This window comes from Topomyia yanbarensis, chromosome 1 (assembly GCF_030247195.1).
Source record: "Topomyia yanbarensis strain Yona2022 chromosome 1, ASM3024719v1, whole genome shotgun sequence".
In the NCBI taxonomy this organism is placed as follows: domain Eukaryota; kingdom Metazoa; phylum Arthropoda; class Insecta; order Diptera; family Culicidae; genus Topomyia; species Topomyia yanbarensis.
In genome coordinates this window covers 97,520,927-97,546,627 of record NC_080670.1, presented here as the reverse complement: position 1 = coordinate 97,546,627, position 25,701 = coordinate 97,520,927, and the positions used below count along the sequence as shown (strand labels likewise).

Sequence of the window (25,701 nt, the reverse complement as noted above, 5' to 3'; positions counted from 1 at the left end):
TGTTAGATTTTTTCAATTTTGCCCAGATTATTTCACGAAAATATTTTGTTCAGTTCAGTAAAACATGCCTTATTGAGAAATAAAGTAATTCGTGATCTGTGATGATTAAAAAAATAAATATTCTTGAATTGTTGGAGTTACCCCCAGTTCCCTTGCGGGTTAATATTTGAGAGTATTGCTGGCCGTCATCATCGTCGTCAATGTGTGTACGACTATTATCACTCATAAAAGTAGCTGTCTGGTCCCTCCCATTGGTATGTGCTCAGTACACTACGAGATAGCGTTTCGTGTGTTATCTTGCTCGCAGCTATAATTTACTGCTTCGTAGCACTTGCATATAGCATATACAAACACGTGCTCATTGTTTCAGGACACACACCCATACATGCCCTAAAACGCTCAAGTTCACACCCAACGGAGGTATTTTTTGCTATTTGTCCTTAGTAGGGGAAAATTCATTCATGCGCTTTCAAATGCTTTCAGAGTTTCTTTTCCACCCTTCCTGACTGCTATCAAAGGTTACTTGGACATTGCTGCGACGAAGCTTCTATAGGTAGTGGCATCTAATAGTCCCTTTTAAAAAACGCAAGCAAATTTCAAAACAGCGGGACAACCCGATGGCCTTCTGGCCGCCAAACACGTGGTAGTTGTTCGAGAGATGGTAGTTTATATATCAACAGGAAAATATGGTGCACAATCGTAATCGGGTAATGGACCTATTTTGGCCGCATTAGGAAGAGGGTTGTACTATTTTTGATTACCATTTGAATGAAGCAATATTGTCTACAACCTTTTTCAGAATAAAGTATCAGTGTACTGTTTCTTAATTATCTAGATAATACTTAAACCCACTAACTCACATTTTCGCCGCTAGGAGGCACTGTATGCATCGTATTATCTCTGTAAGTGAAAATAAGAAATATAATTATTTTGCCTACAACTTTGTCGAAGACAGCTAATAAATCCTGCTTTGTTAAAATAAGTTTTTAAACTTTTTACGAAGTGATGTCTGAGTCAGTTTTGCATGGGGTCTAGCAGTGCATGGTTGTGTATTAGGGCATTGCAGAAAAACATTTTTTTTGAATTCTCAAAGGCCCCCCCTCTCATATTGTGACAAATGTCAAAGTAAGCTCAGATGCCAAATTTCACATCATTTGGACAATTCTAGACCCCCGCCCACTTCGCTTGAAATTTTTGAAATTAATGCTATGCGAAAATGTGAAGGAAAAATATATTAAATGCTATAACTTTTGAAGTAGCAATCAGAAAATTACAATTTATATATCTTTTTAAAGGAAATAACCTTAGTATTGAAATGGAGATATTCCTGTTCCTAGAAAAATACGGGATTGTGGGGTACTGGGTCATTTTGGCCCCAAAATCCGATTTTTTTAAAAATTTTCTGCTCCGTGGTGCAAACCATACATATTTTGCAGTTTTTCTAATGTGAAAAAATCTCAGAAATCGAACGGAACCTTTTAGACGTTTGTCCGAATACGAGAAGTTGGGGTTATAGGGCCTTTTGTCATCTATATTAAATTTTATCATTTTCTCGTGTATATATCTCTATTATTCTTCATTCAATTTTCATAAATTGTACCTTGTTGAACGTGGAAAATTCTTAGAAATACAACAAAAATAGATTCGTTTGCGTTAAAATTCAAAAACATCTAATTTTTTGACATTAACTCTACAAATCACATTTTTTTCATTAAATGTCCTAATACCACAACTTCACCTATTTTTCCAGGTATGAAACTTTTCTCATGTGATTTCTAAGTGCATTTTTCACTATAAATAGTAAATTAAATAAGAATTTCGTTGTTAAATGGAGTTAATATGGGCGATTTTATGATAAAAATGTGAAATCGAGACTATATGTCTGATAATTTGATGTTTCTGAATTTTACCGGTAACGAATCTATTTTTATTTTGTTCCTATGGATTTTCCAACAAGGTACAATTTATGAAAATTGAATGAAGAATAATAAAGATATATGCACGAGAAAATGATAAAATTTAATATAAATGAAAAAGGCCCTATAACCCCAACTTCTCGTATTCGGACAAAGGTCTAAAAAATTCCGTTCGATTTCTGAGATTTTTTCACATTAGAAAACTGCAAAATATGTATGGTTTGCACAACGGAGCAGAAAAATTAAAAAAATAGGGGGTTTTGGAGTCAAAATGACCCAGTACCCCACTTTCACGTATTTTAATAGAAACAGGAATATCTCCATTCGAATACTAAGGTTATTTCCTTTAAAAAGATATATAAATTGTAATTTTATGATTGCTACTTCAAAAGTTATAGCATTTAATATATTTTTCCTCCACATTTTCCCATAGCACCAATTTCAAAAATTTCAATCGTAGTGGGCGGGGGTCTAGAATTATCCAAATGATGTGAAATTTGGCATCTGAGCTTACTTTGACATTTGTCACAATATGAGAGGGGGGGCCTTTAAGAATTCAAAAAAAAATTTTTTTTGCAATGCCCTATTGTGTATAAGTAGGGGAGAGTGGGGAGTTGTGAACATAGTTTTGTTTTCGGGGCATAACTATTGTTGTTGTTGATTCATACCGACGCGTTACAAATTAGTGTGTTCCGTCAAAACTACTTTTTTCTCGGTGTAAAATTGTTTATGTATTTAAATATTTTTACCAAATTGTAGCTCTACTGTTAACATTTCGACTATATTAATTTGCTGCTTCGCAAAATTGTACTCGACCGAAATAAATCGATTATATCTCTCGCTGCCGAACCCAATTGTTCCGTCTTATTGTTTTGATAATACTAGTGCCTCGTCATGAATCAGTTAGTGGATAAACCGTGCGGAAAGTGTAAAACGGCCCTTGGTGAATCTGACCCAACAGTTTGCGACGGCTTCTGTGATGGGTTTCGCTATTTCCACAAACACTGCACCAGCCTAACGGAAAATGAATTGTCTGCCTGCAGTAACTCAAATGTTATTTGGATGTGTGATGACTGCCGTGACCTGCTGGAGAATGTAAAATTTCGCAATTCAGTCAGTTCGATAAAAGCCGCCTATGATATGCGTGGGAAACAGCGCGATAGTGAGATTGAATGCCTGAAGCAAAGTATCGAGACATTGAATGCTACCATGACCGAGCTTGTTGAATATACGAAACCGTCTTTATCCTGGCAACGCAACGAATATTCAGCTGCAAAACCCCGTCATTCTTCTCTAATAATGGAAAGCTGCTCGGAAACAATGTATCCTGAAAAAACTGCGAATGATAGTTTCACACTATATCTATCGAACGTCAAAAGCAACGTCACCGAGCAAGAAGTTTCGGTTCTTGTTAGTGATTGTTTAAACGTGAATGGTTCTATAAAAGTGAAAAAGCTTGTTTCGAGTAGGCAGGATGTTGCTACGCTAGATTACGTCTCATTCAAGGTAGACCTAGATGCAAACTTGGAAAAACGCGCTCTCCCGTCCAGCACTTGGCCGTACGGCGCGCGATTTAGAGAATTTCGGAATCTTTGCAATGATCGACCATGGATGCCAGCCGTACGAATGGATTCCTATACTTTGTCCCACCAGATCGCTATCGACGAAATTCTTACATCTTAAGTCGATGGCAATTTAATGTTGTCAAAATCGTTTCAGTGTAAAAATATGTTCATGCTGATTGTGTTTTTATTAATATTTTGTTTGTAATTAATATTGTTGTAATTAAGTGTTTCTGTTGCAATTATGTTTATCGCAAAATTCGAATGCTGTGTATTAGTTTTAAGTTTTCGATAAGACTGTACAAGTCCGTTGAATGAATAAGTAAATACAAATACAAATACAAACTACCATAAATATTAGTCGATTTTCAATGTTAGACCTGGTATTTGTTAGGAACAGATTAATACATCCACACCCTGAAGCAATTCAAAATAATAATTGTCTTGTTTGAGATATGACAGAATGCGTAAAATGCGTGGAATAGTCATTTTTTAGTTTGGTGGGGAGTTGTGAACCATCGCAAAAAGTAGAAGAGATGGAATATTTTCGTGATTTATTTTTATTATGGCTATAGAAGATATATTTTAAAATATTTCTAAACTAAAGATGAGATGGAAAAGTGATCTAATTCGCAATGAGTCGGTGACAACATGATTCGCGCAAAGCCACCTGAATTCGCGGTTATGGCATGAGGAAATTAAAATTGTGGCAGAATCCTGTTCTTCGAATAAAATTGATTCATCCCTGGTTTTCGAATTATGCTACTGTCCTTTAAAAAAACTATAACCCAGTGAAATGCATGGTTCACAATTCCCCTCTAATGGTGGTACACAACTCCCCCCTTTACATTTCTTCGAAAAATACAATTGAGTAAAACAACTTTTTGTTTGGTACATTTATTCGCCAGTTACCCGCACTTAAGAACATGAGTTAATACAACATTTGCTAATGAGAAAGTGACGTGATGATAGTAGAAACATTTAAAAGTAGTTACCAGATTTTTATCATCTATAGCTTAGCGGTAATTGACGGTGTTCACAACTCACCATGGTTCACAACTTCCCACCGTCCCCTACTAGATTCACACGAGCTAAACATTTTTGTGATATAATCGTTAGCTTTAGGTCAATAGTATGTTCAGAAGCATTATAGTAAGTAATACGAGTTATGTTTTGTTTAGAAAATTTTAGTTCCACATTTTACCGCGCAGAGGGCGCCAACACTAACTTTTCAAAGGAAAGAGATAAAGATTAAGTGTTTTCCACAAAGTTGTAGAACAGGCATTTTGCAATAATTCTTCTGAACATCTCGATATTATATCTCACTTCTATGAACAGATAGTGTTGGCGCACTCTATGCGGTAACAGGTGGAACTAAAATTTTCTAACCAAAACATGTATCGTGTTACTTACCATAATTCTTCCGAACATACTATAAACCTAAACCTAACGAGCCACGGTGTTCCTAAAACCGTTACAAAAAATGACCGTAAATTTGGCTTGGATACTATATCTTTCGAATGCCGTATGCCAAATTTATGGTCATTTTTTGTTAATAACGGTTTTAGAAACACCGTGAATAATGTTATTAATGAATAAAACTCCGTGAATTTGAGTTTTTATTCGGCGCCATCTGGCTTGTGTTAAGCTTTATACCATCTCCTAACACAAATGTAGGGGAGCCCGGGGCTAGTTGGCGGTTGGGGAAAGTTGGCGGAATCCCCTTTTCTCCGTTTGTAATATACATAATGCGCTGTCTCTCAATGTGAACCTCAAGTAATGTGAAACGCATTATCCAATGAGTTTTTGTTGCAAAACATTTTGTTTAGTAGAAGCTGTGGGCGAAATTGTGTTTTTGAGCATACTTTGCAAATTTTCATAATTTTAAACATTTTGTGTTATTTAAGGGGTTTTCAATCTATTCCTCAAATGATTATATTTTTCGATAGTGCGTGAAAAGAGCTTTCCGTATCCGTATAGATATTTCACCTAACTATACACAAAAGTATTTTTTTAAATCCTTTTTCATAAAATATGCTGCTGGGGTAAGTTGGCGGTATTATTTATAATGCAAAAATAGTCATCAAATATTTTATTTCTAAAATTCGCTCCAAAGTAAGAGAAACTATTTCTTGTGTCTCTCGTCAATGCAGGGAACAATTACTTCGGACAATCGGCTGAATAACCTCGAAAATTTGCTTTTGAATATGGAGTACGCGTCTAAGTTAAAATAACGGGGCGTTGAGACTGAAATATAGTAAAAGTGTCGAATAATATACAATTTTATTGAAAAGACAATCGCCACATCTGGTCGGTGTTAAGTCAGACCGAACTAAGTGACAAAATATTGATTTCGAGAAAAACGAGTTTGAATCGCAGCATCCTTTACATTATGATTGGAAATTAATTTTTGCCGTAATTCTTGTTTATTGTTACATATTTCAAATCTGGCAAGAGTCGAATGTAGCTGACGAAATTCTGTATCCATTGCTATAATTATCTCATTTTTTGATGTTTTGCGACTTAGTCCGGTCTGACTTAACACCGACCATCTCATAAGGACCACTGATGTAATCGGATTTCCATTTGATTGCTTATTTTCTGGCATTTCGCCAACTTACCCCATACATACCGCCAACTTACCCCGAGGCTGGGGTAAGTTGGCGGCTTTTCCGCGTCACATATTTCTGTCTCTAGAAATAAAGACAACGTATCAATCATTTTCATAAAATTCAGAGATGTTGCCAGCAGTCTGCCCTTTCATGTAACGTGTTCTATTTTGCAAGATCTACCAAAATCAAAGCGGTTAAAAATGAAAACTGAAAACACCGCCAACTAGCTTCAGTCTCCCCTACAACATTCTGCTGACCATATATATATATATATATATATATATATATATATATATATATATATATATATATATATATATATATATATATATATATATATATATATATATATATATATATATATATATATATATATATATATATATATATATATATATATATATATATATATATATATATATCCGCAACACTGCAGCCAACATTGTTCGCTCGAATTTTCACAAATTATTTTTGGAAACAAATCATGATAGGAGTTAGCACCATCTAGAAGTGATTTACTGCTTTGTAATGTTTTGAAAATAAGTTTAATGTTTTGATGATATATACATAAGCATACGGTATGCGTGCCACTTGTCCCTGCCAAAATGCAGTGTTTTGGACGATTAGTAGCGAACATGGAAAATCCTATTTTAATATCAGGATAAGTATTTTTGAAGATAGAATACGCCTCCTGCAAGTTACACAAAACTAATCTTCTCTGTACGTAAATTTTGCCTTCTTGATTGTTAGATATTAAAAAATCCCTTTTCCCTGCACAGACGCGGCTTACATCGTCACTATTATAAAAATTCGTAACACATGTTATCGTTTCTCTTCCTATTGCCGCAAAGCTTAAACTCTTTTCAGGCACCACCATTATTCCTTTCTCTTGCTGCAATGCTTTTGCATTGTTGGTCATATATTGAGAAACATTGAACTCTTCCATAATTCTTTATGTAGTCCAACTTTTGGGAAGTGTAGTTAAAATCCTGTATCGCTCATTGCTGTCTCTTGTTTCTTTATATTTCTTCTTAAGTTGTGTAAGAATTTCATTATTGTTCGACAAAGGTGCGTTGTAAGTGGTAACGATCGATTCAGAACAGGGTGCTTCTAACGACTCTGAAAATACATATGATAGATTGTTTATCAGAAAAAAATCATACAAATGATTTCTTTTTTATTATTTACCTTGGTAGGAAAATGGAACGAATCCGGAAGGTCCTGCAATGGCGGTCAATGTTTCGAAGGACTCTGAAAAAAGGTTTCAAAGAACAAGAGTTAGTGTTTGTAGTTTGAAGAAAAGAATTGAAATCTCAGTCAGTATCAATCACTCTGTGTGATCGGTTGAGTTTAATTTTTTTTTTCTTCGCTCTGGCCCGTGATCGCCCGAAAAACAAGTGCTCGGCCTACGCCACCCGGATCTTTCTCTCGATCTCGGCCTCTGCCATCCAGCACCAACCGCTGTAGTATCTCGCTACCTCAGGAATAGTTTACGCAAGTGCAGTGTCCATTAACCAGATCTATAGTGCGAAAATCAAGTCCGTCGAAACTCGCTTTCCGGCGGGTCTGCTCTATCCCGAGGGACAGCGGAGCCGCCAAAGGGTCGCCCCCAACCTAAACCAGCGATATACTAAGCATACTACGTTTTTTCCGCGAAATGATTGGACATCGAAAATCGTAACAGGTAACAGGAGCGCAGACGCAGTAGGTAAACAACTCGCGCCTCCGCCAAAACTTTAATTTCAAACCGTTAAACGCGACCGCGCCTCCACCAATTCCAATTTTCAAACTAAGTGAAAAACTTGCGTCTCCACAAAGTCGAATTTTCAAACCCTGTGAAAAACTTGCGCCTCCATTAAGTTGCCAACCGTCGGAGATTTGTACGCGTGTTAAGCAGCGAACCCAAGAGTCCAATCGGTCTGCGCGTGTGAAGTGACTAGTACGATAGTGTCGTGACGAGCCCTTCGTCTATTAAGCAGAATGCCACGCCCCCCTCCCCCCGATTGGGGCGGGGAACCTCCCCTCAGCCGATCTCTTCCCGGTTACCTGAATTCTGGAGACGTATTTGATCAGCAGACGCTATTACTGCGTGCCGTCAACGAAACAGGAAAAGACGAACAACGCCTCCCAGCTGATCCCTTCCTCATTATAGGTACAGGCAGTGCTAGGAATCGACCCAAGAAATATAGTGAGTGCAACGAAGGAGGCAAGGGGATCCAGATATGTGCTTAGAACCAGATCTAAGAAAGCTTTCCTGTCCCTTAAGAAACTGGACCAGCTCATAGGCGGCCAAACGGTGAAAGTTATCTCCCATCCAACCCTCAACTTAGTACAGGGCGTCATCTACGACCCTGACACCAAAGACGTCGAAGAAGCTCGACTCTTGGAAGAGCTCAAGGCTCAAGGGGTTACGAATGTTCGACGTATAACAAAAAAAACTTGAAGGAAAACCGGTCAATACACCACTATTTATTCTGTCCTTCTCTGGCTCCAAACTCCCGGAAAACGTGTTCATCGGCCTGCTGCGTACTAGCATCCGCCCGTACTACCCGTTGCCGATGATGTGCTTCAAGTGTGGTCATTTCGGACACGGCAGCCGCTTCTGCCCCTACTCCGTCGCCTGCCTGAACTGCAGCCAAGAACACGAGACATCCAAGGAAAATCCCTGCAAGAACCCTAGCCTCTGCATCAACTGCGGAGATGGGCACTCGACCCGCAGCAGGAAGTGCCCCAAATTTGTAGAGGAGGAACAGATCACCAAGATCAGAATCGACAAAAACTTGACTTTCTCTGAGGCTAGAGCTCTTGTAACTAAACGGCAGCAAGGCCCTAGCTACGCGAGCGTTGCCGAAGGAAACACCAAGGATGACGAACGGGACACAGTAATAGCCCATTTACAAAAGGAGTTAGCAACTCTAAAGGAAAGCATGGCCCAAAAGAAAAGCAAAGATCGGACAATTAATTACCTGAAAGAACAATGCGCCAAACAACAACAACAACAACAGCTGGCAGCGGCCTCTGCAGAAATAGCAAAACTGCCATCACCGAGCTCCACCAAAAGCAGTCTATTCACTTCCGTGAGAACACTCCCTCCGACGATACTGCTTCCACGGGAACAAAGCCCAAGAAAGGAAAGTTCATCGAACCGTAACCCCCGTTGGTCTGTCCAACCAAGCAGAGCTTAGGAGATCCAACCGCCAGAAAGAGAAAGACACTAGGAAGACCAACACTGACAAATCTAGAAGCCCCAACCCCAAAGCTACCCCCGACATAACACTGCCTTCGCCTATCATGGACTCTGCCATGTCCTGGTCACGCTCCAGCTCATCAACATCACTCAACACGCTATGTCAAGAACCACCACCGGACGTTGACTACTCGAACCTCATCTCTGAATAAACCCAACAACACTCAATCCAGCAAGCAGAAAACAACCATAGCAACAGCATTCAATAGTCGAAACCACGGGACGTTCCGGGTTCTCCCGATGCACCCCCGGCGGCTGTCGGCGCGGGCCCGGGTTTTACCCAGGCAAGTACCTCCAAACTAAATCCAACAGTCAACAACCGACCGCCCCCAAATCTTTTCAGCCAATATCCGCCAGGCGGCACTCCGCCGCCAACCATCGAAACACAGAGCAACAATCCGTCACCTGATCCGTTACTTGGGCTAAGAGCAAATAACAAATCTAATAAAGAAGAATCGATCCCCAATCGACTGGACCACAGCCACACCAACATTCGGCTCAGCAACCTAAGCCCTGTCGCCGGTTGCTCCTGGGACCCAGTTCATTTCCGCTACAGGAGCAGCGACATGAACGCTGAAAATCGCTACAACTACACCGCATTTATAGAATCCGTGAACACGAAATCACAATGGGACAGCACGAACAACAAAACCTGCACACCGTAAATGAAAAAAGACCCTTTCCCCGCGTCGCCCCCGACTCGGGAAGTTCCGGAGATACTCGATGAGTCCCCGACGGTTGCCGGCGCGGGGAACCCGGGGCCTTCCCGGGTAAGTTCCAACAGTCCTGATACTCGATCGGAACCATCTGTCGCACCTTATCTTCCTTCAGGGTCCGACGGTACAAAACCAGCCACACTAACGTCAAAGCTCAAAGTCCACGAAGAAACCATCAGACCTGAAGACGGTAACAACAAAACCTGCTCACCGCGCAGCAAAAAAAGCTCCTTCCCCGACTCGCCGGAGTCATCCGATGAGTTCCCGACGGTTGCCGGCACGGGGAACCCGGGGCCCTCCCGGGTAAGTTCCTACAACCTCAGAACCCATCTGAACCCAACTGCTGTTGCCTCTACCTTTTCTACAGAAACACCAACGACAGGCCAAAGACCCTCTGAACGCACACCCGCGGCGGACTCGTCACCACTCGTACCTCTAATTTCCACACGACCCATACAAATGGTATCTAGCAGAAGTCCGGTCAGGAATAGCTCCAGCACCTGTCCAACCCCACTACCCGACGGAACAAACTGCACACTGGGAATCCAATGGAACACAAACGGCCTGAGAGCAAACCTAGGAGACCTCCAACGCATCATTGCACGCTCTGCGCCCATCTGTCTTGCCATCCAAGAGACACACATAAAGGGAAACACGGATCCATCACCTTGGTTCAGTTACCGTTACATTTGGGAATCAGCCAAAGGGTCGAACATCTACCAGACGGTCGGTCTAGGAACCAGAGCTGACCTGCCGTCTGAGCCGGTAAAATTTGACACTGACCTCATTGTAGTGGGAAGAAAAATCAACTTTTCCATAAGTTGCACAGTAGCGTCTATTTACATCCCTCAGAAAGTCAGTAACGTGGGAAATAAATTGCGGAATCTCTTCAAGCAACTACACACCCCCTTCCTATTAATAGGTGGCTTTAACGCCCATCACACAGCATGGGGTTCCAAAAGGTGTTGCCATCGCGATAATGCCATTATCGAGGCCATCGAAGAGAGCAACGCGGTAACGTTAAATGACGGTAGTATCACCTTCCTCCGGGGCCGATCCACATCCGCCTTAGATTTAACCATCTGTTCTAGCTCCATTGCTGGAACCTGCGGATGGTCGGTTCTCGCCGATACTGGAAACAGCGATCACTTCCCAATCGTAGTCTCCTATGACCGGATGCCCCCCTCTACGTCGCGGCGTCGTCGTTGGCTCTATGATCGGGCGGAGTGGCTCACCTACGAAGATAACGTATCGGATGCACTCGATCGAGACCGGGATTATTCACCAGACGAGCTTGTAACGGTAATGACACAGGCTGCAAAACCATGCATTCCCTGAACTAGCGGAGCACCACCAAAACGAGCGGTTCATTGGTGGAACCCAGAAGTAGCGAGAGCAATCAAAAAACGACGAAAAGCCCTTCGAAATCTTAAAAATACCCCCCTTGACCATCATCGATGGGATGAGAGATCAGCGGATATTCGTCGCCTCAGGAACCAGGCCAGGTGGGCCATCGAGAAAGCCAAGGAGGCCAGCTGGGCATCTTTCCTAGACGGGATCAGCTCCGATTCGTCGACTGCGGATCTGTGGAAAAGGGTTAATGCCCTAAGCGGCAAAAGAAGGCAAAACGGCTTCGCACTAACGGTTAACGGTACCACTCCAATTGAGCCCTCTGAAATTGCTAATGCAATCGGTCAACACTTCGCCCTTCTTTCTGGGGACTCCTCCCTACCACCTGCCTTCCTGAGAACGAAGAGGACAATAGAAGCCACCCCCTTTTTTTTTTTACAATGGAGAAGACCTTTATGTCCTAGCCCAGTACACGTGCTAACGGTAGGGTCCAATCTACCACACGGAGTGCACTGGGGGCGTGTCGGACTCGAATGGTGACCAGCCATTAATACCGACTAAACTCCATTGGGCTCCGCCATCATTCCTCCCAGGAACTACCTCTCGGTATTACTTCTGGGGGGATGGCTGTACTAAATGTACTCATTCACTCTCACTCACGCGATCATACATCCTGTATGAGGCTTACTTGGGTGCTCTCTCAATCACACTTTGATTCACTCTCAAACACTCCCACATGAGGCTGACTTCTGTGCTCACCTTTTACGTTCCATGCGAGGCTGACTTGTGTGCTCACCTTACTCATTCCTTGCTAGGCTTACTTTTGTGCTCGCCCTACCCATCCATGTGAGGCTGACTTGGGTGCTCACCCTATCACCTGATTCACTCTCAATCGTGCCACTCTATTGTACCTTTGTCACTCCCTCTGGCATCCCATGTGGGACATTTTTCTTAGGCCCCACTTCTGACATACCATGCGAGGCTGACTTTTGTGCTCACCTTTTTCATTCCTTGCTAGGCTGACTTTTGTGCTAGCCTCTACCAACCTGTGAGGCTGACTTTTATGGTCACCCTTAACATGCAATGTGAGACTGACTTGGATGCTCACCCTTTCACTCCTCTGCCACGCCATGAGGCATCGATAGCTTAGTTCCAACATACTACGCTACGACCCTCCCGTCTTGGCATGAGGCAGTCCACTTATACGCCTATACACTCACTCTTCTGTCTTGCTTCGGGGTGGCTGGGTTTACCTCTTACGCGGTTGCCATTCGCTGCGCCAACCTACCTCGGCATGAACAGGCCATTCACTCTCTTATTTTGCGCTTGGCCTTTCTCGCTCCAGCTAACCAATCACTAGTTAGCCGTGCCCGCCGTCTGTTGCTCGGTTCGCCAGATTACCTGTAGCCTACTGGCAATCTGGATGGTAGCAGCCGAGACTGCGTTCCACTTCTCCACCGTTTGACACATCCGCTGAATAAGGGTATCCGGGGTTGTGTCCCAGCCACAGACGTCAAGCATTGCTCTTCTTTCGACGTCGAACCGATGACATACGAACAGTATGTGTTCGGCTGTTTCATCTACACCTGGGCAGTCCGGGCAGACTGGGACCTCCGCGTGCCCGAACCTGTGGAGGTACTGACGGAAACAGCCATGGCCTGACAGGAATTGTGTCAGGTGGAAGTGAACTTCCCCATGGGGTCTTCCCACCCAGCTCGATATGCTAGGTATCAGCCGGTGAGTCCACCTACCTTTCGAAGAGTTGTCCCACTCACGCTGCCATCTGGCGACCGAGGTCACCCTGGTGCGCTCGCGGGCTCCCCTATTTCCACGTAGCTCAAAGCACTCCTCATCTTCCCGAATGACCAGCCCGACTGGCATCATGCTCGCTATCACGCAGGATGCATCGTGTGATACCGTGCGGTAGGCAGATATCACTCTGAGGCACATCACGCGGTAGGTGCTCTCCAGTTTCTGTAGGTAACTGGTTACCCTCAGTGCTCTTGACCATGACGGGCCGCCGTACCTGAGGATAGATACAGCAACGCCTGCCAGTAACCTACGTCTACTGGCGCACACCTTTGAGCTGTTGGACATCATTCTCGATAGTGCCGCAACAGCAGTCGACGCTCTCTTGCACGTATAGTCGACATGGCTGCCGAAGGTCAGCTTGTCGTCTATAATGACTCCGAGAGACTTCAGACTTCGCTGTGAAGTGATCGCGACTTCTCCCACATGGATAATTGCATGTTGTGCCGACTTGCGGTTGTTGACGATAACTACCTCCGTCTTATGATGAGCGAGCTCCAGGCCTCTCGCGCTCATCCATTCCTCCACCGTGCTAATCGCGTGTTCTGCGGTTAGTTCTACCTCAGGAATTGACTCCCCGTAGACCTCCAAGGTTACGTCGTCAGCAAAGCCGACGATCTTGACCCCAGGAGGGAACTTCAGTCTCAGAACCCCGTCATACATGAGGTTCCATAGCACCGGGCCTAGGATCGAGCCCTGCGGGACTCCGGCGGTAATCGGAACCCTTTTCTGACCGGCATCGGTCTCGTATATCAGTACGCGGTTTTGGAAGTAACTTTCCAGGATCCGGTACAGACCCACCGGTAGGCTAAGCCGGTGTAACGAGAGCGCGATGGCATCCCAGCTTGCGCTGTTAAATGCGTTCTTCACGTCAAGTGTCACTAACGCACAGTATCGAATACCTCGCCTTTTTCGTTGGATCGCTATCTCGGCAGTATTTATCACTGAGTTGAGAGCGTCCACTGTGGACTTACCCTTCCGAAAGCCAAACTGGTTGCTTGACAGACCGTCCGTACCTTCCGCGTACGGGGTGAGCCTGTTGAGGATGCAGTTTGCCAGTCGTGTCTATCAGACAGATTGGTCTGTACGCCGATGGGTCGCCTGGCGGCTTCCCGGACTTCGGCAACAGCACCAGTTTCTGCCTTTTCCATCTATCGGGGAAACGGCACTCGTCAAGGCATCTCTGCATAGCTAGCCTGAACATGTTCGGGTTCGCTATGATCGCTGCCTTGGGAGCGTTGTTTGGAACTCCATCCGGCCCTGGAGCTTTGTTCATTGCTAGGGATTTAGCCACTGCGAGTAGTTCTTCATTCGTCACTGGAGCCACCATTTCGACCTTGCCCGCACTGTCTCGTAGTGCAGGTGACCAGGGGCTTGTGGCTCGAGACGGGAAGAGTACTTCGATAATCGTTGCCAACCGGTCCGGAGACCGTTCTGGGGGTGAGGAGCCCCCTTTGGTCTTGGCCATCACAATCCGGTAGGCGTCACCCCACGGATTCGCGTTGGTACTCTCACACAGGTTGTCGAAACACGCTCTCTTGCTGCTTTTGCCTTGTTAAGGGCTAATTTCGCAGCTCGAAACACTACACGGCGGTTCTCTCTTGCATCCTCGGTGCGAGCTCTTTGCATCCTACGTCTAGCTCTGAGGCAGGCTGACCGTAGAGCTGCAATCTCGGCACTCCACCAGTATACCGGGCATCTACCGTTTCTTGGCAGTGTTTTTCTCGGCATAGTGGCGTCGCACGCGCGTGATAGAACAGCTACCAGCGCATCTCCGCTTAGACTGTCGGTGTTGGCCTCCAGTCCCAGGGCCGCGGTGAAAGCTTCGCTGTCAAAGTGATTGGACTTCCACCCGCGTACCTGACAGGGATCTCCCGCCCTCGGATGCTGCACACCATAGTTGATCTTAAAGCGGATTGCTAAATGATCGCTATGGGTGTAGCCTTCGTCTACCCTCCATTTCATGCCTTGAGCCAGACTCGGGCTGGCAAAGGTCAAATCAATCCACGCCTCCACTCCGTTTCTACGGAATGTACTAGCGGAGCCATCATTAGCTAGCACAGTATCGAGTTTCGCAAACGCTTCCATTAGCGCTTGACCCCTGCTATTTGTACAGCGGCTGCCCCACTCCACTGCCCAAGCGTTAAAGTCTCCCGCTATTACTACCGGTTTCCGGCCCACGAGGTCCGACGAGAGCCTGTCGATCATCTGGTAGAACTGTTCTATTGGCCACCTTGGTGGGGCGTAGCAGCTGCAATAGAACACACCATTGATCTTGGCAATCGCCACACCCTCGGCGGAGGGGTGTATTACCTCTTGAACCGGGAACCTTCCCGTTGTACAGATTGCCACCATTCCAGACCCGTCCGACACCCAATTGCCGTTGCCGGCAGGGATGCTGTACGGGTCTGATAAGAGGGCGACATCTGTCCTCGACTCCGAGACCGACTGCCACAGCAGCTGTTGGGCTGCTGCACAATGGTTAAGATTTAGCTGTGTGACTCTCACGGCTTCTTCTTATTTAACTCGCCGAAGGGACACGAAGGTCCGCCCATAGCATGTTTATGGGCTTGCTTCTTAGCGGTGCAGATAAGGCACTTATATGCCTTAGTGCACCCCCGCTCTTTATGTCCCTCCTCGCCGCAGCGACGACATAGCTTGCTCCTATCTATGCCTTTGCATTCGTATGCTTTATGGCCGGATTCTAGGCACCGATAGCACCTATCCACTGAAGGCGGCTGGGGTATACTAATAGGGCATACCGACCAGCCGATCTTCAGCTTCCCTTTCTCGGTTACCTTTTTGGCATCCGCATTCAGTAGCCTGAGGTAGGCTACTTGGGTGCCAGAGGGTCCGTCCCTCAATCGCACAGAGGCCCGCTCGATCGTGACGCCGCAGTGCTCCTTGACGGCTGCGACGACGTCTTCTGCGGTCGTGAACTCGTCCAAGTGCTTGCACTGGAGAGTTGTTTCCGCACCTAGCGACCTGATTTGGGCGCCCTCACCAAGGACCTCTTGGGCCAAGGCCTTATATACTACACTTGATTGTGCGCCTCGCTTCAGCACCAGGAGCATCTCTCCCGTGTTGGTGCGTCTTATGCTACGCACATCCTGCCCAAGGGCCGAGAGGCTTTCGGCCGCCTTCATCGATTTAAGGACATCGGCGTATTTGTCCTTGTCGGTTTTTAACCACAAGGCTTCGCCTCTGTCCTTGGCCTTCCTCGCAGGACGCGGTACCTCCGGTTTCGGTGCCGGCTTTTTCTTGGTGACCAGCGTCCAGGGGTTTGGGCCCCCCTGCCCCGGTCGTGCCGGGTTGCTGGTACCATCGCTCTCCACAGCGAGGTCACTCTCGCCCTCGCTTACCTCACCCAGGCGGCGTTTGACCTTGACGGTTGCACGCCGAGTGGTGTCGGTTTTGGCACCCTCGCCTGGCGACTTCCTAGGGCACTTCGCATTCGATGCCGTCTTGCGATTGCCCTTTCCTTTTCCCTTCGAGGGGAACTCGGTCGCCGCTCCGATCGACGTGGCTGCTCCGTAGAAGGTAAAGGCCACTGTCTGTGAACCTCTATCGACCTTCTCTCTTTCCTCCCTATTGGAGGCCACTGTCTGGGTTTCTCTGTCGGGCCTCTCCCGACATTCCACCCTCTCAACATATGCCTGCTGTTCCTGTCTTGCGACACGAACAGCTTTCCGGAGCTCCAAGAGGCTCAACTTCAACTCCTTGGCTATATTCTGCTTTGCGCTAGCGAAGTCGATTATAGAATCGAGTTGCTTCGCTACTTTGCTCATCGCAGATATTGGCCCCTCCGATGCATTGGTAGGGTTATTGCCTACCGCCGCTGGGGGGTCACTAGTGCTTTCAGATGCAGCACTCATCGCTCCACTACTCTCCTCACGGGGGGGAGACCTCGCCAAACCACCTCTAGCGAAGGGGTTTGGCACCTCCGTCTGTTTGTTTTTATTTTTATTCATCTCCATGTATAGTCCCACGAGTAGCGCGAGAAATATATGTCCGCCACGCCAGAGCTCCGCATTAGCGTGGTAAGGGACGCTTACTGTGGGGGTTGCCCAGGTACCCCACAGGCTCCGTTAACGATCGAGCATCTTTTTCACCCCCTCGATCACTCATCCCTCAGCACGGGTCGCTTCACGCCTTGGAATTGGGGTTATGCCCTACCTTGCTTTACGCGGTGATCCCGGCCCGGATCATCACAACCATCCTCCTTTACCAGGGCTTTGGACCTGTAGCTCTGGTTCTCAATAGTTTCATGTGCGTATGTTATTACAGACGTGCTACTATTGAGATCCGTCATTCGCTAGCGGAGTTAGAAGCCACCCCTACAACATTCAGTCCAGACGATAGCCAGGATTACAAGAAACTTTTCTCAGGAGTGGAACTGGCCACTGCACTGAGTACTGCAAAGGGCAACTCAGCGGGACTCGACAACGTTGGTTATCCCCTGTTAAGGCATTTACCCCCGGTTGGCAAGCGAGCACTCCTAAACGGATTCAACAGGATATGGGAAGGCGGATCCTTCCCAGACAGCTGGAGAACCGCTCTCACGATTCCCATTCCGAAGAAATGCGAGGGAACCAGGAGCCCGAACGACTTCCGACCCATCAGTCTTCTCCCCTGGATTGGGAAGACGATGGAAAGAATGGTAAACAGACGCCTGATAACATTCCTCGAGGAACAGGAGCTTCTCGACCATCAATAGTTCGCATTCCGTAAGGGACTCGGCACAGGAATTCATCTAGGCTGCCTCGGTGAAACAGTAAGTGACGCCATAGCCAACGACCTGCATGCGGACATTACCATCCTTGATCTCGCCAAGGCATACAACACGGTATGGCGTGAAGGAGTACTTCGTCAGCTGCACCAATGGGGTGTTAGCGGAAACCTTGGCTGCTTCCTCAAGCAGTACCTCAGTGACCGAAGTTTCAGGGTGGGCATTGGAGGTAAGCAATCGAACCTGTTTCGGGAAGCTAACGGCGTCCCCCAAGGGTCGGCCTTGGCAGTCACACTATTCTTGGTCAGCATGAATTCCCTTTTTACCACGCTTCCGAAAGGTATATACGTGTTTGTCTACGCCGATGATATAATACTTATTGCTATCGACAAAACAATTGGTCGCACAAGACTGAATGCTGTCGGCCGGTGGGCTGACTCAGTCGGTTTCAGTATCTCAGCCACAAAATGCGCTATTGCGCACTGCTGCAATTCCCATCATGTAGCCACCGGCAGGCCAGTCAAACTTGCCGGAACCGTAATTCCTTTCCGGAAGGAACCTAAAATTCTTGGTGTGACTATCGACCGGAAGATGACTTTTCTCCCGCACTTCCGGCAGGTGAAAAAGGACTGCGAAAGTAGAAAACGACTAATTCGCACCATCAGCTCGCGTCACCCAAAGTGGAATAGGCGAACCGCACTAAATATCAGCCAAGCCCTCATCCATAGTCGCCTGTTCCACGGCCTCGAGATAACCAGTCTCAATTGGGAGGGATTAGTAGATATCTTGTCACCGTTGTGTCACGGAGCAATCAGACTAGCTTCGAGTCTACTGCCCAGCACCCCTGCCGAAGCCGCCTGCGTCGAAACCGGAGTACTTCCCTGCCGATGGGCACTGGCAGTAGCTGTCCTGAAACGAGCCGTTGGATTCCTAGAGAAAACATCTGGTGATGGATGTCATCTTCTACAGACAGCCAAGTACATTTATATCACATTTACCAATACCCCTCTCCCTACAATCGCACAGCTGCATGGGGTTCGCAACCGCGCCTGGCATGAGCGTGGCCCAAACTTAGACTGCAGCCTGGCTGTATCCGCCAGAGCAGGCGATCCTCCCAGTACTGTCAAAGCTAAATTCCTCCAAATGGTTGAACGCAAATACCCTAATCATCTGCACATTTACACTGACGGCTCGAAACTTAGCGAGGGCGTGGGGGCGGGTGTGAGCGGAATTGGAGAGGGCCTCACCCTTCGTCTACCCTCTGTTTGCTCAGTATTCTCCGCAGAAGCAGCCGCCATCGCCATAGCCATAACCAAGAAACCTGAATATACTCCGGCTGTGATTTTCTCCGATTCCCTCTCTGTCATCAAAGCACTGGAATCGGGGGAGTCCAAGCACACTTACGTTCAAGCCATAGAGCAATCCTGCGACCCGTTTACTACCATATGCTGGGTTCCCGGCCACAGTGGAATTCGCGGTAACGAAGAGGCTGACCGTTTGGCCGCTCTCGGCCACCATTCACGCGCTCTGTTTCCAAAAAGGTCCCATCGTCTGATGTTATTAGGGAATTCAAGGCAAAAGTCTCCGAGCACTTTATCGCCCACTGGAGGAATCCACGAGGCTACCCACAGAAGGTTAAAAAAGATCTCGCGAAGTGGACAGACCGCGAAAACCGGAGGGAACAAAGAGCACTGTCGCGCCTACGGGTAGGACACACGAAGATCACCCACACACACACCATCACCCGCGTCGATCCCCCAATGTGTCCGACCTGTAATACAAGAATCACGGTAGAGCACCTACTCCTTAACTGCCGGGAACTCGAAGACCTGCGGCGACTCCATAATCTGCCCTCCTCGATTCAGGACACACTATCGAACAACTCAGCACAGGAAGAGACACTACTCGCATTCTTGAAAGATGCCAATATTTTTGAAGCTATCTAAAGTGGACCGAGAGCATACTGGCCTCAAACACCGTACGTACCACCATCACATAGCGGGCCTTCCGCCTCACTTCGAACAGGCGCTGAGGAGGATCTCCCGTGGCCACAACAAACTAGGACATCTACCATCTTTCAGCGGGCCCTCTGCCACACCCAGACTGGGTGATGGAGAGGTTCTTCCGCGGCCCTTTCCACCACAACCTGCCAACACATGTACCAATATTGCTCAGCGGGCCCTCTGCCACACTCGGACCGGGTGCTGGGGAGCTTCTCCCGTGGCCCTCTATCAACCACAGCATACCAGGCTGTCTACCATCGTTCAGCGGGCCCTTCGCCACACCTGGACTGGGTGATGGGGAGGTTCTTCCGCGGCCCTTTCAACCACAGCTTGCCAACACATGTACCAACATTGCACAACATCAGCCACAACAAACTAGGACATCTACCATCTTTCAGCAGGCCCTCTGCCACACCCAGACTGGGTGATGGAGAGGTTCTTCCGCGGCCCTTTCAACCACAACCTGCCAACACATGTACCAATATTGCTCAGCGGGCCCTCCGCCACACTCGGACCGGGTGCTTTTTTTTACGATGGAGAAGACCTTTATGTCCTAGCCCAGTACACGTGCTATTGGTAGGGTCCAATCTACCGCACGGGGTGCACTGGGGGCGTGTCGGACTCGAATGGTGACCAGCCATTAATACCGACTAAACTCCATTGGGCTCCGCCATCATTCCTCCCAGGAACTACCTCTCGGTATTACTTCTGGGGGGATGGCTGTACTAAATGTACTCATTCACTCTCACTCACGCGTTCATACATCCTGTATGAGGCTTACTTGGGTGCTCTCTCAATCGCACTTTGATTCATTCTCAAACACTCCCACATGAGGCTGACTTTTGTGCTCACCTTTTACGTACCATGCGAGGCTGACTTGTGTGCTCACCTTACTCATTCCTTGCTAGGCTTACTTTTGTGCTCGCCCTACCCATACCATGTGAGGCTGACTTGGGTGCTCACCCTATCACCTGATTCACTCTCAATCGTGCCACTCTATTGTACCTTTGTCACTCCCTCTGGCATCCCATGTGGGACATTTTTCTTAGGCCCCACTTCTGACATACCATGCGAGGCTGACTTTTGTGCTCACCTTTTTCATTCCTTGCTAGGCTGACTTTTGTGCTAGCCTCTACCAAGCTGTGAAGCTGACTTTTATGCTCACCCTTAACATGCAGTGTGAGACTGACTTGGATGCTCACCCTTTCACTCCTCTGCCACGCCATGAGGCATCGATAGCTTAGTTCCAACATACTACGCTACGACCCTCCCGTCTTGGCATGAGGCAGTCCACTTATACGCCTATACACTCACTCTTCTGTCTTGCTTCGGGGTGGCTGGGTTTACCCCTTACGCGGTTGCCATTCGCTGCGCCAACCTGCCTCGGCATGAACAGACCATTCACTCTCTTATTTTGCGCTTGGCCTTTTTCGCTCCAGCTAACCAATCACTAGTTAGCCGTGCCCGTCGTCTGTTGCTCGGTTCGCCAGATTACCTGTAGCCTACTGGCAATCTGGATGGTAGCAGCCGAGACTGCGTTCCACTTCTCCACCGATTGACACATCCGCTGAATAAGGGTATCAGGGGTTGTGTCCCAGCCACAGACGTCAAGCATTGCTCTTCTTTCGACGTCGAACCGATGACATACGAACAGTATGTGTTCGGCTGTTTCATCTACACCTGGGCAGTTTGGGCAGACTGGGACCTCCGCGTGCCCGAACCTGTGGAGGTACTGACGGAAACAGCCATGGCCTGACAGGAATTGTGTCAGGTGGAAGTGAAATTCCCCATGGGGTCTTCCCACCCAGCTCGATATGCTAGGTATCAGCCGGTGAGTCCACCTACCTTTCGAAGAGTTGTCCCACTCACGCTGCCATCTGGCGACCGAGGTCACCCTGGTGCGCTCGCGGGCTCCCCTATTTCCACGTAGCTCAAAGCACTCCTCATCTTCCCGAATGACCAGCCCGCCTGGCATCATGCTCGCTATCACGCAGGATGCATCGTGTGATACCGTGCGGTAGGCAGATATCACTCTGAGGCACATCACGCGGTAGGTGCTCTCCAGTTTCTGTAGGTAACTGGTTACGCTCAGTGCACTCGTCAAGGCATCTCTGCATAGCTAGCCTGAACATGTTCGGGTTCGCTATGATCGCTGCCTTGAGAGCGTTGTTTGGAACTCCATCCGGCCCTGGAGCTTTGTTCATTGCTAGAGATTTAGCCACTGCGAGTAGTTCTTCATTCATCACTGGAGCCACCATTTCGACCGTGCCCGCACTGTCTCGTAGTGCAGGTGGCCAGGGGCTTGTGGCTCGAGACGGGAAGAGTACGTCGATAATCGTTGCCAACCGGTCCGGAGACCGTTCTGGGGGTGAGGAGCCCCCTTTGGTCTTGACCATCACAATCCGGTAGGCGTCACCCCACGGATTCGCGTTGGCACTCTCACACAGGTTGTCGAAACACGCTCTCTTGCTGCTCTTAATAGCCTTGTTAAGGGCCAATTTCGCAGCTCGAAACACTTCACGGCGGTTCTCTCTTGCATCCTCGGTGCGAGCTCTTTGCATCCTACGTCTAGCTCTGAGACAGGCTGACCGTAGGGCTGCAATCTCGGCACTCCACCAGTATACCGGGCATCTACCGTTTCTTGGCAGTGTTTTTCTCGGCATAGTGGCGTCGCACGCGCGTGATAGAACAGCTACCAGCGCATCCCCGCTTAGACTGTCGGTGTTGGCCTCCAGTCCCAGGGCCGCGGTGAAAGCTTCGCTGTCGAAGTGATTGGACTTCCACCCGCGTACCTGACAGGGATCTCCCGCCCTCGGATGCTGCACACCATAGTTGATCTTAAAGCGGATTGCTAAATGATCGCTATGGGTGTAGCCTTCGTCTACCCTCCATTCCATGCCTGGAGCCAGACTCGGGCTGGCAAAGGTCACATCAATCCACGCCTCCACTCCGTTTCTACGGAATGTACTAGCGGAGCCATCATTAGCTAGCACAGTATCGAGTTTCGCAAGCGCTTCCATTAGCGCTTGACCCATGCTATTTGTACAGCGGCTATTACTACCGGTTTCCGGCCCACGAGGTCCGACGAGAGCCTGTCGATCATCTGGTAGAACTGTTCTATTGGCCACCTTGGTGGGGCGTAGCAGCTGCAATAGAACACACCATTGATCTTGGCAATCGCCACACCCTCGGCGGAGGGGTGTATTACCTCTTGAACCGGGAACCGTCCCGTTGTACAGATTGCCACCATTCCAGACCCGTCCGACACCCAATTGCCGTTGCCGGCAGGGATGCTGTACGGGTCTGATAAGAGGGCGACATCTGTCCTCGACTCCGAGACCGACTGCCACAGCAGCTGTTGGGCTGCTGCACAATGGTTAACATTTAGCTGTGTGACTTTCACGGCTTCTTCTTATTTAACTCACCGAAGGGACACGAAGGTCCGCCCATAGCATGTTTATGGGCTTGCTTCTTAGCGGTGCAGATAAGGCACTTGTATGCCTTAGTGCACCCCCGCTCTTTATGTCCCTCCTCGCTGCAGCGACGACATAGTTTGCTCCTATCTATGCCTTTGCATTCGTATGCTTTGTGGCCGGATTCGAGGCACCGATAGCACCTATCCACTGAAGGCGGCTGGGGTATACTAATAGGGCATACCGACCAGCCGATCTTCAGCTTCCCTTTCTCGGTTACCTTTTTGGCATCCGCATTCAGTAGCCTGAGGTAGGCTACTTGGGTGCCAGAGGGTCCGTCCCTGAATTGCACAGAGGCCCGCTCGATCGTGACGCCGCAGTGCTCCTTGACGGCTGCGACGACGTCTTCTGCGGTCGTGAACTCGTCCAAGTGCTTGCACTGGAGAATTGTTTCCGCACCTAGCGACCTGATTTGGGCGCCCTCACCAAGGACCTCTTGGGCCAAGGCCTTGTATACTGCACTTGATTGTGCGCCTCGCTTCAGCACCAGAAGCATCTCTCCCGTGTTGGTGCGTCTTACGCTACGCACATCCTGCCCAAGGGCCGAGAGGCTTTCGGCCGCCTTCATCGATTTAAGGACATCGGCGTATTTGTCCTTGTCGGTTTTTAACCACAAGGCTTCGCCTCTGTCCTTGGCCTTCTTCGCAGGCCGCGGTACCTCCGGTTTCGGTGCCGGCTTTTTCTTGGTGACCAGCGTCCAGGGGTTTGAGCCCCCTGCCCCGGTCGTGCCGGGTTGCTGGTACCATCGCTCTCCATAGCGAGGTCACTCTCGCCCTCGCTTACCTCGCCCAGACGGCGTTTGACCTTGACGGTTGCACGCCGAGTGGTGTCGGTTTTGGCACCCTCGCCTGGCGACTTCTTCGGGCGCTTCGCGTTCGATGCCGTCTTGCGATTGCCCTTTCCTTTTCCCTTCGAGGGGAACTCGGTCACCGCTCCGATCGACGTGGCTGCTCCGTAGAAGGTAAAGGCCACTGTCTGTGAACCTCTATCGACCTTCTCTCTTTCCTCCCTATTGGAGGTCACTGTCTGGCTTTCTCTGTCGGGCCTCTCCCGACATTCCACCCTCTTAGCATAGGCCTGCTGTTCCTGTATTGCGACACGAACAGCTTTCCGGAGCTCCAGGAGGCTCAACTTCAACTCCTTGGCTATATTCTGCTTTGCGCTAGCGAAGTCGATTATAGAATCGAGTTCCTTCGATACTTTGCGCATCGCAGATATTGGCCCCTCCGGTGCATTGGTAGGGCTATTGCCTGCCGCTGCGGGGGGTCACTGGTGCTTTCGGATGCAGCACTCATCGCTCCACTACTCTCCCCACGGGGGGAGACCTCGCCAAACCACCTCTAGCGAAGGGGTTTGGCACCTCCGACTGTTTGTTGTTTTTATTTTTGTTCTCCATGTAAGTACCCACGAGTCGCGCGAGAATAAATGTCCGCCACGCCAGAGCTCCGCATTAACGTGGTAAGGGACGCTTACTGTGGGGGTTGCTTAGGTACCCCACAGGCTCCGTTAACGATCGAGCATCTTTTTCACCCCCTCGATCACTCATCCCTCGGCACGGGTCGCTTCACGGCTTGGAATTGGGGTTATGACCTACCTTGCTTTACGTGGTGATCTCGGCCCAGATCATCACAACCATCCTCCTTTACCAGGGCTTTGGACCTGTAGCTCTGGTTCTCAATAGTTCCATGTACGTATGTTATTACAGACATGCTACTATTGAGATCCGTCATTCGCTAGCGGAGTTCGGACCGGTGTAGCGCGCACGACGTTGCTACGGAATCAGTCTGCCCAATCGTCCCACCTTCCGAACAAATGGCTTAAGCGCCACCTCTTTCGAACACCATTTGTCGTGCTTTAGGGTTGCCCGACCAGAAACCCAGCCTCAGGGCGGGTCGATATAGTGAAGGTTTGGAGGAACGACCTAGCAGACGCAACTGAATCGAGAGGTACTCAGTTCCATGCATCAAATTACCCACGAATTAACCCAAAGAAGTTTGCTTTCCTATCCCAAAATACCTAAGAACACCACTCGTATTGTCTCATCACTGGAAGAATACCTCAAAACCAAATAACTATACCGAAAAAGAAACTCGAGTGGTGGGGCTAAGATTCCCAAGTAGCCCAACTTGGAGTAAAGAACCAAAAAACTACAAAACTAACACGACGCGAAACATGAGACACCTCTTCAAATCAGTAAACTCTATGGGAACATGACCAATATGACATCCTTAACACTAAAACATTATTTATCGAACAACAAATCACATAACTAATTTATTCATTT

At 48.0% G+C, this 25,701-nt stretch overlaps 1 protein-coding gene across 3 annotated transcripts in view; it reads left to right on the top strand.

Moving 5' to 3' along the window:
- The first annotated feature begins 556 nt into the window (after nucleotides 1–556).
- LOC131678827 (homeobox protein homothorax-like) overlaps nucleotides 557–25,701 on the top strand; it is an 885,299-nt gene continuing 860,154 nt past the window's right edge. The window contains exons 1-2 of one of the 3 annotated variants that reach the window (XM_058960309.1): nucleotides 557–707; nucleotides 875–902. In XM_058960309.1, coding sequence (XP_058816292.1) covers nucleotides 687–707; nucleotides 875–902 — 49 coding nt within the window. In that variant the 5' untranslated portion in view covers nucleotides 557–686. Of the gene's footprint in view, nucleotides 708–874; nucleotides 903–3,508; nucleotides 3,537–25,701 lie in introns of those variants that run through there. The other 2 variants (XM_058959597.1, XM_058960872.1) reach the window with 2 other exon arrangements.